The sequence below is a fragment of the Thermobia domestica genome, chromosome 10 (genome assembly GCF_964235325.1).
Source record: "Thermobia domestica chromosome 10, izTheDome1.hap1.1, whole genome shotgun sequence".
Classification (NCBI taxonomy): domain Eukaryota; kingdom Metazoa; phylum Arthropoda; class Insecta; order Zygentoma; family Lepismatidae; genus Thermobia; species Thermobia domestica.
In genome coordinates, this window is record NC_137463.1 from 214,957,393 (window position 1) to 214,973,906 (window position 16,514).

Genomic DNA, 16,514 nt, shown 5'->3' on the forward strand with positions numbered 1-16,514 from the left:
ACAAAAGTTGAGAAACACTGCCATACAGAGTATTATCTAGTCCACTAGTGACTACAATGAAGTTGGTGGTCAAACTTCGTGAAGGTCTAACTCTGTTTCAAATCCCATCTAAAAACTTGCCGAATTCCTAGTGGACGCAACGTGACACTAATTCCAAAACACGAGATTCTTAGACCCTTCATATTCGTGATGTTACCCCAGACAAAAGAAGCAGAAATATAAATTTCTAATAAATATAACAGCTCATATCTCGGAACTATAAAGACCGAAACGCTAAAATTTCATGACCCAATCAGCCCAAACAAAGTACTACCCAGCCCAATAAAAATGACGTCCGGCCCAATCACTTGGGGGCTAATGTGAAGTCGGCCACCAAACTTTGTGAAGCTCTAATTCTGTTTCGAAAACAGCCCAAATCTTGAAACTTCCTAAATTGCTAGTCGACACAAAGTACTGCCAATTCTAGTAAACGCATTTATCAGAAATGTGATATTAGTGAAGTTGGCCCCGAAAAAAGAAGCACGAAAACCACTTTTCAAAAAGTTTAATAGCCCATATTTCGGAAACTATAATAGCCCATTCGATAAAGGTCGCTGATCCAATCAGCCCAAACGAAGTGCTATCCAGCCCAATAAAAATCTCGTCTGGCACGATCACTTGGGGGCTAATGTGAAGTTGGCCCCCCAAACTTTGTGAAACTCTAATTCTGTTTCGAAAACAGCCCAAATCTTGAAACTTCCTCAACTGCTAGTCGACTATAACGAGATACTTTGTATCGGCTCATAATTACATATATCTTGGGCAGAAAGTGCTTTTACATAAGCACTATACCTGTTATAATGTTAATTAAAAATAATAAAAGAAGAGTGTTTTAATATATAAGAAATATACATTATTGTCTAGTTGGTTGCTATGTCGTTGTTTATAGATACTCAGTTAACATGTTTGATTGCAAGTCGGTTTGTGTGAATATACATTAAAAGGGAATCAAAGAATAAATTATTTAATATTCATTATGGACTTGTAATTTCAGTAGAAAAGGTGAGCATACTAGTGAATATAACTTCAGAAGATATTTTAAGGTGAAAACGATTATTGCCACTAAAGATATAACTGAACCAGGGTTAACGACTACCTTTGGTGAGTCGTTGTAAAATTTTTGGTTTACCTCACCCGGGATTCTTGTAAATTCATATCCCGAAGTCTAAAGTAAGGGTGAATTTACCTTAGTAAGAAGGTTCATGAATACGAACTCAACTATTCTTAGAAGTGGCAGAGTAATCACAAGAAAAATCATGATTGGTGAGACAGTAGAGAATGAAACTGTTGACAGTGCTAACAACGAGCAGAATATAGCTCCTATTGCACCCGGAATGTTGACATTAGAAGACAGAATTCTACTAGCATTGCAGCGACAGGAACAAAGCCGAAAGGATGATTTAGAAATTATGAAACAAAATTTAGCCCAGATGTCCGAAGAAGTAAAGCAAACAGTACAGCAAAAATCTGAAGAATTGAGTAGACGGTATGAAGAAGTGAATGGACGATTAGAAAGACAGTATGAAGAATTGAATGGACGATTAGAGAGACAGCATGAAGAATTGGGTAGGCAGTTAGAACAAATAGATCAAAAGTCCGAAGAAGCGAAACAATCTGTAATACAAGCTGTGACAGACATCACGTTACAATTCGACGAGAAGTTAAAAAGATTATCTGAAGATTGCAAGGATAATTACAATCATGTAATCCAAGAAGCTAATATTGTAAAAAAAAGATTTTGAAGTAATCGAATCTTCTGTTCGTCAGCAAAAGATTCAGGTGACAGATAATTCTAACCAAATACGTGCAAATACACAATTGATATCTACCTTACAGGAGGAAATTAGGACATTACAGATTAAAGACAACGTATACAACAACAACATGGTTAATGATCGTTTGGAGTTCCCTCATTCACAAGAGATGACCTCGCATTCACCCGCAGTAGATCGACGTGGACCTTGCGTTATCTCTTCTTCAAGTAACCCATCCGATGAGGATATTATTTTGGAAAGAATTCAACCAAGGAATACAAATGGGCGGAAAAGAGATGGTGGAACCACACATAACGCAGTAGGTAGAAATTTTCACTCAACACGAACACGAAATGGTGAAAGAAATGTAAAGTTAAGTGTAAAAATGAGCGAAATACGTGCTATGAGTAAGTTTAGTGGTAGATGTAATGAAAATGCTACTTCTTTCCTAGAAAAATTTCAGGACGAATGCAGTATAATGTGTATAGATAAATCTCAATATATGAAACTAATCCCTCATTTATTACTTCCACCGTGTTCTTTATGGTTTAAAGCGGTACGGGAACACGTCAACACATATGAGGAATTCAAGGCAGCGCTGATTGCAAATTATGAGAATGACTTTCTACTTGCAAACAGAGACGCTACGATTAGAAATCAACCTTTTAATCCTCGCTTGCACAAATCTGTTGTTGATTTTGTTGTGAATACGTATAATGAATTAAAAATCGTAAATCCACTACAATCTGAATCTAGAGTGATCACATCTATTCGAAATCTACTACCGTTTAAATTACAACAAATCCTGTTTTCTACGCAATGCATGAGTTTTAATCATCTATTGATGCTTGTTCAATGTTATGAAACTCAATACCAGGCACAGAATCATCAAGCGGGAATAGGCAAAATTAAAAACAATTCAGATAACTTTAGATCAGTACCAGTCCGGAATCTAAATATCCGTAATGTAGACGATACGGAACATAACCTAAATCGAGTAAATTTAAACAATCAGAACAATCAGAATAGGCAAAGATATGATGGGAACACACCTAACCTAACTAATCGTGACAATAATTATGTCAGACCATTTAACCAAAGTAGATTCAAAAACAGACGAAATACATGGCGAAATTCTAGAAATACTGTAAACTACATTGATAGACGTAACCATAGTTCAAGAGATGGCACTTCGTATCAAAATCAAAATAATGACACAACTCCTGTACAGAATAATAATGCGGGACATAATCATGATTGTGCGGTACAATGTACTTTATTAGAACCATATACGAGTATGAATTTAAACTGACTGCAGCTGATGTGGTAGGGGTTAAACCCATATCAGCTATAGATTCTTACGAATATTCATCTTCAAATTTATGTATTGATTCTTATGAACATTTCTCTTCAAATTTATGTGGTAATGTTAATAATGAAAACAACCCTTTACATGATGTATTTGTAAATAATGATTCGGAAATAGCAGTCAATAGATGTCAGTATCAATTTATGCCTGCAGTAAATCGTTGTTGGTTTAAAGATGATAATGTCAATGATGGTTTTGGTGTTGAAGAAAACTTTGTATTTTTAAAATCATATAGTACTGCTAGAATACCTGTCAAAATAAATGGGTTAAGTACAGAAGCTTTATTGGATACAGGCGCAAATGCATCTTTACTATCATATTCGTCATGGAAAGCAATTACCAGTGATTATTCAAATTCTAAGTTACAAAAGGCAGAGAATCTCATTATAGTGGATTTTGCCGGTAAACATAAAAAGAGAGTAGCTGGAATTACTCGTGTTACAATAGCTATCCAAAATTTCGAAATATCTATTCCTATTTTAGTGATAAAAGAATTGAATGAAAAACTCATCATTGGTTTAGATTTATTGTCTCAATTACGTGTCATGCTTGATTTCAGAAATCAAACTTTAACTATACCCGGCATACCTCAAGAAATAGTTCAGAAACTTCTTCCCAAATCTGATGATATTGCTTGTCAATATAATAATGTTCCTAATGTATTGAATAATGTTTCTGTAAGTTCAGAAAGTGATCAATTAAATGATTCATTAACACAAGTCACGCAAAATTTAATGGATTCAAAAGATGATGTATTGTTTTCTGAGTGTGTTAAATCACTTGAAAGTAGCCTCGATTTTATGGATGATACAGTAAAAACTCATTTTAAGGATATCTTATACAAACATAAAAATGTCTTTTCACAACGTCCTGGATGTTGTAAGGATTTTTTCTATTCTTTTAAGGTTAAGACAGACAAACCTATTGTGACTAAACCATATATAATTCCTTACCGATACAGGGAAAATGTACGTCAACAAATTGCAGACATGTTAAGAGATGGGATCATTAGGCCTTCACGAAGCATTCACCTTAATCCGTTACATGTAGTTCCTAAGAAAAATGGTTCTCTACGTGTAGTTTTGGATTTGAGACGTACGAATTGTCATATTGACTTGGAACAAGTGAGGTATCCTCCAGTAGAAGAAATATTAGCCTCTTTACAGGGGAATATAGTATTCGGAAATTTAGATTTAGTACTGGCTTGTAATCAGGTCGAATTACATGAAGATTCGAAACCTTACACGGCATTCAGTTTTGAAGGTCATTTGTATGAGTACAACCGTGTAGTGTTTGGGCTTATCAATGGTAGTGCGGCGTTAGCTTCCTGCTTAAATAAAGTCTTAGGTCAAGACTTGCGCAGCAACGTGATTACCTACGCTGACGACATTTTGATAATGGGAAAAATCCGCATGAATACTTAAAATACTTAGATATAGTTTTAGATAGATTGGAAAGTTCGGGTCTTACTATCAACATACAGAAATCCAAATTTTTACAAAATTCTATAGAATTCCTTGGCTACCAAATTGATGCATCTGGTTTACAGTTCAGTCAATCTAAAGTACAAGCAATAGAGGATTTGCCTGCACCGTTGAATGTGAAACAGACACGGCAAATATTAGGACTCTTCAATTGGTTTCGCAAAGCCATCCCACGATTTGCTGAGATAGCCCAACCTTTATTTATGATTATAAAGAAGGGAGTACCATGGCAATGGGGTCCGATTCAAGAACATAGTTTTAATAAGTTGAAGGAGAGCGTAAAGCGAAACATCCATTTGAATCATCCTCGATATGATGTTCCTTTCTATGTCCAGTGTGACGGTTCTCAACTTGGAATCTCTGCGGTACTCTGGCAACCTAATCCAACCATCAAGGAACCGGCCGTTATTCATTGTGCTAGCCGCACTTTAAAGAAAGCTGAGAAAGGATACACCACTACAGAAATCGAATTATTGGCCGTACGTTTTGCAGTACAAAAATTTGCTCCATATCTCAGTGGATGCCATTTCATAGTACTTACCGACCATAATTCATTACGATACCTTAACCATATACAGGGATATAATAACAGACTACTTCGTTGGTCGTTGGAGCTTCAGTCTTATGACTTTGAAGTACAACACATTAAAGGAGTAGATAATGGACCCGTAGATACTTTATCACGTCTGTTTCCTGGAGAAGAACAACATATCTTGTCCATCAACGAATTTAAGGTCTTACAGGATAAAATAGCCACCATTTCAATGGAAGATCTAAGAGAACATCAACTGAATCATCATGAATACAACCAAATCATGAAACATTTGTCTTCATGCAGTGCGGAGTGTAATTGCCCCAAACAATGGAATTCCAGATTTAAATTATCAAACGGAATCCTACTTATTAAAGATTTTAAATTCAAGTCTAGAAACAAAATTTGCATTCCACCTACGTTGACAACCCGCATATTAAAAGCCTATCATGGCGATTTCGGTCATTTTGGTTATGTGAAAGTATGTGCCTTGATTAATAAATCTTTTTATTGGAGAGGAATGAGAGTCCAAATCAAAAATCATATCAAGGACTGTATTGAATGTATGCGAATAAAACAGAACTACCAGGCTGTACAAAAACCTATGCTATCAATAACTCCAGAGAGACCACATTCGTTCTTATCTATCGATCTGTATGGACCGTTACCACGAGCAGCTACAGGAGAAACTTATTTACTTACCACTATGGATATTTTTTCACGCTATGTAGTAGCTTACCCTCTGCGTAGAGCAACTTCCGCCGCCATCATAAATAAAATTTTGAACGTATATATTCCACATTGTGGTCCTGTCGAACACATATTATGTGATAATGGTTCACAGTTCAAAAGTGATGTGTTCATTAGAGCAATGAACAAGGCTAACATTAAAATTCATTTCGTAACTCCGTACCATCCTAGCAGCTCTATTGTAGAAAATGTGCATCGTAATTTTGGTATGTTGTTTCGACACTTTTGTAAAGATAAACATGCCAAATGGATTAAGCATGTTAATCAAATCACGTACCTTTTGAATCATTCGATATCAGACACATTGGGCGTGTCTCCTGCTAATGTACATAACGGTTCTGATTTGATTTTCCCTGTGGAACAACATTTTAATGTCAAGTTAGAAGATTCGGCAATCGTAGATTCTTCAAGTTTAGTGAATATGGTAAAAATTCGAAGACACAACAAATTTTTGAAGCGTAATTCTCAATTAGAGTCTTTACAAGAAGGAAAATATCGAATCAAGAGCAATGACTTAGTTTTTGTTAAACAACACCCACAAAGTAATGCGTTGTTAAAGAAGATTTATAAATTTTGTGACATTTTCTCAGGTCCTTATTTATGTTTCAAGGAAATAAACCCTAAAGTTTTTGAATTGTTGAAGGCCAAAACGGGTACGTCAATTGGACTTCGTAATATAGATGAGTTGAAGGTTTGGAGACCTACCCAGTATACAAGAGAAAAATGGATGCGTCTAGTAAAAAAGTTAGTTGCACCTGACATTCTTGCTCAAATAAATAAGAATGAAGGAGACTAAAGAAAAAAAAGGGACTTCTGTTTGTGTAAAAACAAATTTATTTTCTTCTTTTTGCTCGTCCGAGCATAGGTTACATTTAATTTTTGATTTTTACTTAATTTAATTTTCTTTAATTCTCATTAACAAATGATAATTTCCAAATGATTTTAATTCTGTATTGTTAATGTGAAGAATTATAAGTCGATTCATAATTGATTAAACACAAAGGTTATTTATATTATATTGATTTGTGTTGAAACTTGGTTGTCAAAGATAAATGATAATGGAATGAATGTTTTAGTATAAATGTATTTATATAAAGTAATTGAACAAAGTGATATATGAGGGGCGATCAAAATGTAAAGAATAGCACTATCCTTATGTCATTAATTATAAACGGATCAGTGGTTCTTAAATATAAAAGTCAAGCTCCCTTATAACTTATATATTTAGTCCCTTTATCGGGCGACATTTTATATAACGAGATACTTTGTATCGGCTCATAATTACATATATCTTGGGCAGAAAGTGCTTTTACATAAGCACTATACCTGTTATAATGTTAATTAAAAATAATAAAAGAAGAATGTTTTAATATATAAGAAATATACATTATTGTCTAGTTGGTTGCTATGTCGTTGTTTATAGATACTCAGTTAACATGTTTGATTGCAAGTCGGTTTGTGTAAATATACATTAAAAGGGAATCAAAGAATAAATTATTTAATATTCATTATGGACTTGTAATTTCAGTAGAAAAGGTGAGCATACTAGTGAATATAACTTCAGAAGATATTTTAAGGTGAAAACGATTATTGCCACTAAAGATATAACTGAACCAGGGTTAACGACTACCTTTGGTGAGTCGTTGTACGACACAAAGTACTGTAAATTCCAATAAACATGTTTGTCAGAAATGTCATATTAGTGAAGTTGGCCCCGACAAAAGAAGCAGGAAAATCACTTTTCAAAAAGTTTAATAGCCCATATTTCGGAAACTATAATAGCCCAAACGCTAAAAGTTGCTGACCCAATCAGCCCAAACGAAGTAGTACCCACCCCAATAAAAATCTCGTCTGGCCCAAACACTTGGGGGGCTAACGTGAAGTTGGCCCCTCAAACTTTGGGAGGCTGTAACTTTGTTTCCAGTGTAGCCCAAACGCTAAAAGTTGCTAGCCCAAACAGCCCGACTGAAGTACTTCCTGGCCCAATAAATTTCTCGTGTAGCCCAAACTTTTGGGGGGCCAACCTCACACAGGCGTGCATCTTGCTAGCTTAGAATTGTTAACACAGGGAGTCCATCCATAAACTGTATCAAAAGAACAATAGAAAGTATTGTTGATGTATTTGTTAGATAAACTTTGCGGTCTGTATTATGCACTCTCCTACTGTATAGGGACGTCCCAAAATTAATTGTTCCTTAAACACATTCATTCGTTATGTATCCGTTACAGTGAACAAAAGGAGGTTAAATGACTATACTTGCTAGACAAGGCAAAATGTACAAAATACATTTCCAGAAAGAACACGCATGAGACTAGAAAATAATTCATCTACGTAAGAAATCGATTACAAAGTGATGTGAGAACTACCCTATATTAATCTTGTGTCACGTTTTATTGATATTGGGGCATTTTGAACTATTAGTGTCAAAACTGATAGGAAGAGAAAGACGAGATAGAAAAATTAATAGGTTTCAGATTTCGCTTGTTGCTAAAATCTCATTAATGAAACATCTTCAATGATAATGATAATATAGAAATATGCATTTATGGATGACAAATTAATCTTCTATCAAACTATTAGCGAAGTGGAACTAGAAGTAGAAGTTAAGGGTTATCTTAATTGTAATTAATCGAAAAATAAAAAAATAAACTCACTTACACTGCACAGTCCAGTTTTAATCAATCCGGGCTTAGATACGCATATATGCATATCATTAATTTCAAAATCCATCCACGAGAAGATTTGCCGACATTTCCTGGTGCCAATAGTTGGTATTTTTAAAAAATGTATAGCATTCGAAACACCGTTGCTCTTAAGAATAGAAGACTCTCCAAATCCATAAATGGTGCAAATAGTTCCTTAGAAAATGGATGGAAAGATGTAATTTTACAATAGACGTTTTTATTATTGTTGCTTATAATTTAGGCACTTCTAATTGTTATTATTATTATTAATCATGTTTAATCATATTAGATTAACCAAACTACTTTTAAGTTGAAAAATAGAATTAAAAGATAGAGAAATATCAAATTCGAAATTAAAATTTTACTATAATGAGTAAACATGTAAGTGTCCTGTTTATGAAAATAAAATACAATACCTTGAGTACACAAGGACATTCGAGTTTGTAATATTAGTTTCAACTGGTTCTTACCAACTTTCTCTCTATTTAATAGTATTTGAACAGTTTCCTTACATAAAATTAAAGTAGGTATTTCGGAAACAAACAATTTATGTTAACAAATACACAGTTCACATGTGAAAATGCAAATACACAGTATCCTGCCACTACTGATTAAATTGAGTCCTGAGGATTAAATTGGACTTCATATTTATTTGTTTTACTATACTGAATTCTGTCTAGGTACTATGGAACAAGTATGTACTGTAAGTTTGTACAGAAAAATAATTAAATTATCTAACTTAGACATTACACTTGTTGACGTTTAATTTTTTCAAGCAACCACAAGAAATTGTCATTTATACTCTCGTGCGAAGGAATGGCAGTTTCTTCACTCGAAAGATCAGAATTTCATAATGTCCCTTTTCTTTGAGTATAAATTGGACAGACATCTTATTTGACTTCCTATGTTCATTTAACTTATTTTTTTAAAAGGATCACATTTTAAGTTTTTCCTTTTAAGTGTGGTTGTAAACCTTACAATGCGCATCCCATTTCTAACAAAACTCAGTTTCTTTACTGATCGTTTTCAGAACATAACCTAAAATATTGCTGAGTTACTTTGACAAACGTTACGTTGCGAAAAATTAGATTTGTGCCATTGACACTTGGAATAGTACAATAGACTGCAAAGAAAACCTTTTATATAAAATTTGATACATACGGTGATATCAATACCAGGCATGTAGATAGTTTAAATGTTAATGGAAAAACTTTTTTTAAAAAAAAATTTGAACGGTAAATAACAAGATTTAGACTGTCACCTTCCTTTTATAGTAGTTTTGTTGTTTAGAGGCAGATTTTTATCTTGTCAAATAAAAGCACGTGCTATTTTCTTTTATGTCGTCACAAAAGAAGGTGCAAATTTCGTAAGTTCACAATATCGAAAACTCTATAGGTTTGCTTAATAGTTGATTGAGTTAAACTGTTGTACGGCTATAATTGCAAAACATATGTGTTCAGACCCTGCAGTTTATGATTACAACAGTTACATTTCCTCGCCTTTATTTCTCTAAATATTAATATTAACACGGATTCAAGATGTTGAAGAGGGATAAAAGACTTATCTTTTAAGTTTGCATATTTGATCATTTCTTTTAAAGAGACAATAACCAGAAATAATCCAGTTACTACAACTGTCTAATCTCATGTTTTAAAAGAATATAGCTTTTATACACAAAAGATGAAGGAAGAAAGAAAGAAAGTTCCTAACCCTGGGATACAACTTCAAAGTGAAAGAAGAAAATGTGGATATCAAAGAAGTAGTGTTTACAGAAGAAGAAGCTATTATGGAAGCGAAAGACAAAACAGAGAGAGAGAGAATAAGGAGAAGAACGGTGGCAATAGTGAAACAGAATGTTTACGTTAGAAAGGGGAACCTTAGAAGAGAAAGGGAGGGCTTAAAAAGATTGAGGAAGACGAAAGATGTGGTTATTGAACAAGGGATCAAAGGAGGTGCAGTGGTAGTGATGTAGAAAGAATGTTATGAAAGAAAATTGGATGATCTTGCTGATGAAACATACGAAGTCATAGGAGAAAAAAGATGAAAGATGAGATAATCAGGGAAAAGGTTGGAAACGGAAGAAGAAAAGGATTTAAAAAGTGTGTGAAAGAAGAATGCAGGATTCCAAAGATGAAAGGATTCCCGAAGATTCACAAGGAAAATATTAAGCTAAGGCTAGTATTGGACTGTAGGGGAAACTGTCAAGAACCACTAGAAGAAGAATTAAGAAAAGTAGCAGAGGAGATAGGGATAGATCAAGAGAGTCACCGGGTGAAGAATACGGAGAAAGTGAAAAGAATATTAGAGCGAATAAGAAATAAGAAGGATAAAACAATTATGTTTAGTATGGACGTTAAGGCGATGTTTCCAAGTATAAAGAGGGATTACGTAGTGAAAGTCTTTGAAGAAGAGGTGAAAGGAAAAGAAATATGAGATTGAAAGAAAGAGAAAATAGTGAAAGCCTTGAGAGTAATATGGGAGAATAGTTTTTTTTTACAATAGCGAACAAACTATTCAACATTAAGGAAGGACTGAGTATAGGTTCAAGTTTAAGTCCGGTGTTGTCAGAATTCGTGATGAACAGATGGGAGCAGAAAGTGATAGAAGGTGGAAACAACCTAATATTGTTTTTCAGATACGTGGATGACTGTTTGGCGGTATGGAGGGGAACAAAGAGAAAACTGGAAAATTTCGTAAAGAAGATTGAAGATGAAGAGAAAGGAATAAGACTGGAAATGGAATTGGAGAAGAAGAATATAAACTTCCTGGACATTACTATAGAGAGAAAAGATGGACGATTGACAACAAGATTGTATAGGAAAGAGTGTGCGGCAGGTGTTTACTGTCACGAAAGGAATGATGTGGATTGCAGCACCAAAAGGAACTTCATAAGAAATATGGAGAGAAGAATAGAAGAAATAGATTCTGAAGAAGAGGAAAAGAAGGAGGGCATGGAAAGGTTCCACAACCTACTAGAGCAGAACGGTTACAACAAACAGAAGTTTAGGAAGAACATAATAGAAGAGGAAGGAGAAGGGAGAGAAAATAAGAGGAGTAGAAGAAATGGCACAGGATAGAGAGCATTGCGGAGAAGACAGAAGTACTAAAGAACCTACCAAGAAGAGGTGATGTAAAAATGTACAGAAAAGGAGGACATATAATTTTGGAAGTGGTTAAGAAAGTGAAAAATAGGAAATATGTGAGAAAGATGAAAGTGCAGTGTATAAAGTAAAGCGTAAGGATTGTGATATGATATACATAGGGGAAACAGGGAAAAACCTTAAGAAGAGAAGAAAACAACATAGGGATGATGTGAGACTTAAGAAAGAAAATAATGCCATATATGAACATATAAAAGAAACGGAGCATGACATAGATTGGGAAGGTGAACAGGGGCTAGAAAGAGAGAATAGACCAATAATAAGGAAATGGAAGGAAGCACAAAGAATAAAGAAAGAAAAAAGTGACAAACAAATCAACTGGACAAGTGGACTGTTAATACATGCGGTATGGGATAAACTATTAGAACAAGTTGAAGAAAAAGAGCAAGACTAGACAGGTTTACATGTAATTTATATCCATATATTTAATATTTTATATATAGTTTAATATTGTATATAATTATATTTATATATATTTATATGTATTGTTATGTTTATAATCAGTTGTATTCAGTATAGTCTGTTACTTTTAAATTATATCTAATAGATATCGAAAGAACATTAAGAGAAAGTTTTATGGCAATTGGTCAGGTATAAACATATGTGTTACAGATGTTTGGAAAAGAGAAACACAGGTGCGGTGGTAATTAAGTCAGGGCAGGTGGCCGACAAATGACTCCCGGGTAAGTACGAATCAGTGGCTTTTGATGCATACAATGAAATTTAGTACTTTCACTTTTAGTATAAATGTCTATGCTCTGAAGATATCTCTTTCAGTAAATGTCTGATGAAGATAACGTTAAGTTGTCGAAACCTTTACACTGTAATTTAGTTTTTAATAAGTAACACTAGCTTGCGATGGTACTGTTTTTCAACATTAGATGATGGATTCCTATGTATCTTGGTGCGCTTAATCCAAAAATGACCTTAGTTTGTTTCTATCGCATCAGATTTTTTTGCAAATGGCAATGTACCAAATATTGTATATGTCGAAAAAATCACAAATATGCGACTTAATGACATAATCGGTTTGCTATGTAAAACACGTGAAATTGAGGAAGAGAAGGAAGAAAATAGTATATAATATAATAGAAAATACTCGCGAGTTTAGTCATTTTGTCCACGTCTCTTTAGACCAATCATGCTGTGTATCTGGCTCTTTTGCGCGTGTTTCTTTCAGGGTTCATCTCGGTGCAACATCCAGTAACAGTCCGTCATCATTGTAGTATTCCATCATCTTTGGAAACGCTTTTCCATTTGATGGATGTCCTGATGGAATCTCTCACGCATCTCTCCAATAACAGCACCCTTTTCTGGGAAAAGGTCCAAATGGCAATATAGGAAATGAATCCTCAAATTAACAGAACAACCTAACTCTTCGTACTTCTACAGCATAGTATGTATCAACAATAGACTTGAAATTCGGATTCTTCTTGTTGCCCAGAAACATGGTTATTACGTCTTTAAAGGCGACCTGGGCTTCTTTTTCAGCAATCTCCATGTGTTGCTCGAAATGTTTATCTTGGCAGAGTTATCTAATGTTTGGACCCGTAAAGACACCCTCTTTTGGTTTTGCGGTTGATAAGGCTGGAAATTTGGTAGACATGTACTGGGAACATGTATCATTCTTTGGTAAGGTTTTCACATATTGATTCATTAAGCACAATTTTATATTTAGAGGTGGCAGGAGAACTTTTGTTGCCTCGAATAGAAGCATAATTGGGTACATTTTTTACTCCAGGTTCCAATTACGCTCGTTATGACTAATCTTCCCGCTTCCAATGATTGTTCCTGTCTCTGCTATCCCATTTACAAAAAAAAAAAAAAAAAAAAAAACGGAAACTTTGTGTATTCGACTTTTGATCACGGAGGATATGTACGAACGGTTGCACCAGCAATAACAGTTGCAGTGTATACTTTGTTTAACGACGCAAGTGCTGCTATCTGCCGGTTTATGTTAACAACGAATCGTTTTCGTCAGAAACAAGCAGGTGGCAGAATTTACTATGTCCTTACATCTGTCCGTACGTGTCATATTTGTGATGGATTTAGACATACAGCACATTTTAACACATTGCGATTTGCAAACAATTCTGACGTGATGGGATCAAATCAAGGATCATTTTTGGATTAAGCGCACCAAGTTACATAAGAATCCATCATCCAATGCTGAAAAACATGACACAACCGAAATAATGCAGGCCTGTGTAAGTGTATAACTCTGGTCAGAAGTGTTTATTATTATTATTTATTTATTTTACAAAGAATGAATATAGATACAAGAATATATTAGCAAATATATATGTTATGTTACTCCCATTCATAGTGTCAAGAAGAGACAATCTTTTATTCGCCAAACTGTAATGTATATTATAATATTCGGATAGATGAAGAAAGGAAGTTCGAAATTCTGCATAGCATTTACTGCACAAAACTAGTAAATATTGTTTACAATCTGCTGTTGTAAAAGGTTAATTTCCATTCCGTGTATTGCACTAAACGAAGTTAATATACGAAGTTAATATACAATTTGGCGTTAAACTTTTTTCTCATAAACTGATTTTAAATAGTACTAAGAAACGCTTCAACTTTTGTGTCATTGAAACTGGTATTCTTGCAGGTACTAACACCAATTATGCTATCTTATGGATAGAGGTCTGCGCGGATTGGGTATTTGCGGATATATATTTCTTTTCTGATCGGATAGCGCATATAGTTGTGGATATGGTTTCCTATGTCTTTTTCCTACCTAAAAAGAACGCTATGAAATTTGTGATGATCATGGAAAGAGCACTAAGAAACTTTTGTTTTGAATTAAAAGTTTTAAAACCGGTTGAAAAAATAACTAAAATCAAAAAAGGGTGTTTGAAGCTTGTGTCTCAATGACAGCAAACGGACGAGAAATAACACGAAAGAATTGTCCTTTTATTGCTGTTTTCAATATTTTTAGCAGCCCTTTTGTAGGTGAATAACATCTCTGACCTAAACAGAACGAAACGACAGGTCCCTTTGCTACTCCTCAAGTACCGCTATTTACTGAAATAAAAACATTGCCGCCAAAGCCCCCTCTGATAAAGCTGAAAATTTTCAAACCATTGGCCTTGAAGATGAAGAAATATTTTCACATAAAGTTTTTTCTAGCGTGAAAGTTCAGGAACCAAAACCCTAATTTAACCACATCCCCTTCCATAAACTGAAAACTGGTCAGAGGAATTATCTGTGCTTTTTGTGACAATTTGGAAAAGCGCGAAGGTCATCGAAATAGTAAACAAATCACATCATTTTTCAGCAGCTAAAATCTAGAAAGGTATCCTCATCTTTCTCTCTCTCTCTCTCTTCTCTTAAAAAGTCTTCTTTACTGTTTCCTTTGAAGTATAGAAGATATTGAATGCAGATTTGCGACCCCCAAGATTTCTCTCCGCGGAGTGGTGCAACGGACCTTAGTGAACATTCCGATGGGTTGGAGTTTTATAACAGCAATTATTTATCGCTTTCTCTCTCTCTTCTTGTGTGGGGGCGCGGTGGCTCAGTGGAGCCGGTGGGTGTAGCCGAGCGGTCTGAGGCGTCAGGCTGATGATCGCGAGGTGAAGCCTATTGGAGGTTCAAGTCCCTCTGTAGTAGCAAGGGTGGAATTTTAACTGTCCTCGATGTTTCTGTGTTCGTGTCCTTGTCGTGTCTAGTAGTCCTGAAAAGTGGTTGCAGTAGAAAATAAGTCAGGAAGTTTAAAAAAATAACAAAAGTGGTAGAGCGTTTACCTCCGGTGCTTGGGGTCCCTGGTTCGATCCCAGCTCGCGCCGTGTGGACTTTGTGGTGCACAAACACCGTGCTCATGGGTTTTCTAAGTTCTCCCGTTTCCTCCCACTTTCTTCATTCCACCATTTCACTCATCTCTCATCATCACCGTCTCCTTTAGCCTAACCGGCATAACCGTGGGACGTAAATCTTAAAGATTTCATTTCATTTTTCTCTTCTTTTGTGTATATGTATATGTATGTATCTTCTAGGCCTCTGGTAAAGAAAGAAAGAACAGCCAATGCGTTGTTTCTCCGACCCTAATTGTGTCCAACAATGACTGGGAACTACAATGAAAACAGTAAATTCTAAATTTCCTGTATTGCCTCTTCCCGAAATTAAAAGCATAGACCTGCTATTTCTGTTTGAAGTTATTTTCACTTCTAGTTTCAGTGAAAGCGTAGTCATGAAGCATGCAGATTGTATCACGTTGTTAGTTTCGTTACTTAAAAAAAATAGTGCAATTGCTGTTGCTAGTGTCAGTTCGGGATATGTGAATGTGTTTGCGGTGCTGTGATTAATTTTTATTTCTTAATAGCGATTATTTCTATTTCGCTTTTGTGTTTTGAACAACTGCTCCTTTTTTATGAGTAATGATGAAGTTTAAAAACTTAGTGACGTGCTCTAAAATTACTTGATATCACGTACGTCACATTATTTTGGTCCGATATGTGCATTTGAAAACATTGGTTAAGTACGTAGATTGTTCATTAATTTCTAATTTGTATCTGCACGGTTTATATCACATTTTATTTAGTGTAGTTGATATTTGATTACGAGGAAACTGATATAATGTATCGTTTCGTTTGATTCAGAGAACTACAAGAGATAATTTAAAATGTTTTTAAAACTATTTTCGAAATCATGACTATTATAGAATATTCATGTTGTATATATTTGCTACCTCATTATCTGCGGATGCGGGTGCGGATAGAGATGTTTCGGATG

The 16,514-nt window shown here is 34.8% G+C and overlaps 1 protein-coding gene across 1 annotated transcript in view; it reads right to left on the reverse strand.

Annotated features, from left to right (window-relative positions):
- Positions 1–16,514, reverse strand: part of LOC145662172 (trypsin-2-like) — an 80,590-nt gene that overhangs the window by 13,393 nt on the left and 50,683 nt on the right. The window contains exon 8 of the mRNA XM_081727505.1: positions 8,588–8,787. Coding sequence (XP_081583631.1) covers positions 8,588–8,787 — 200 coding nt within the window. The remainder of the gene's footprint in view (positions 1–8,587; positions 8,788–16,514) is intronic.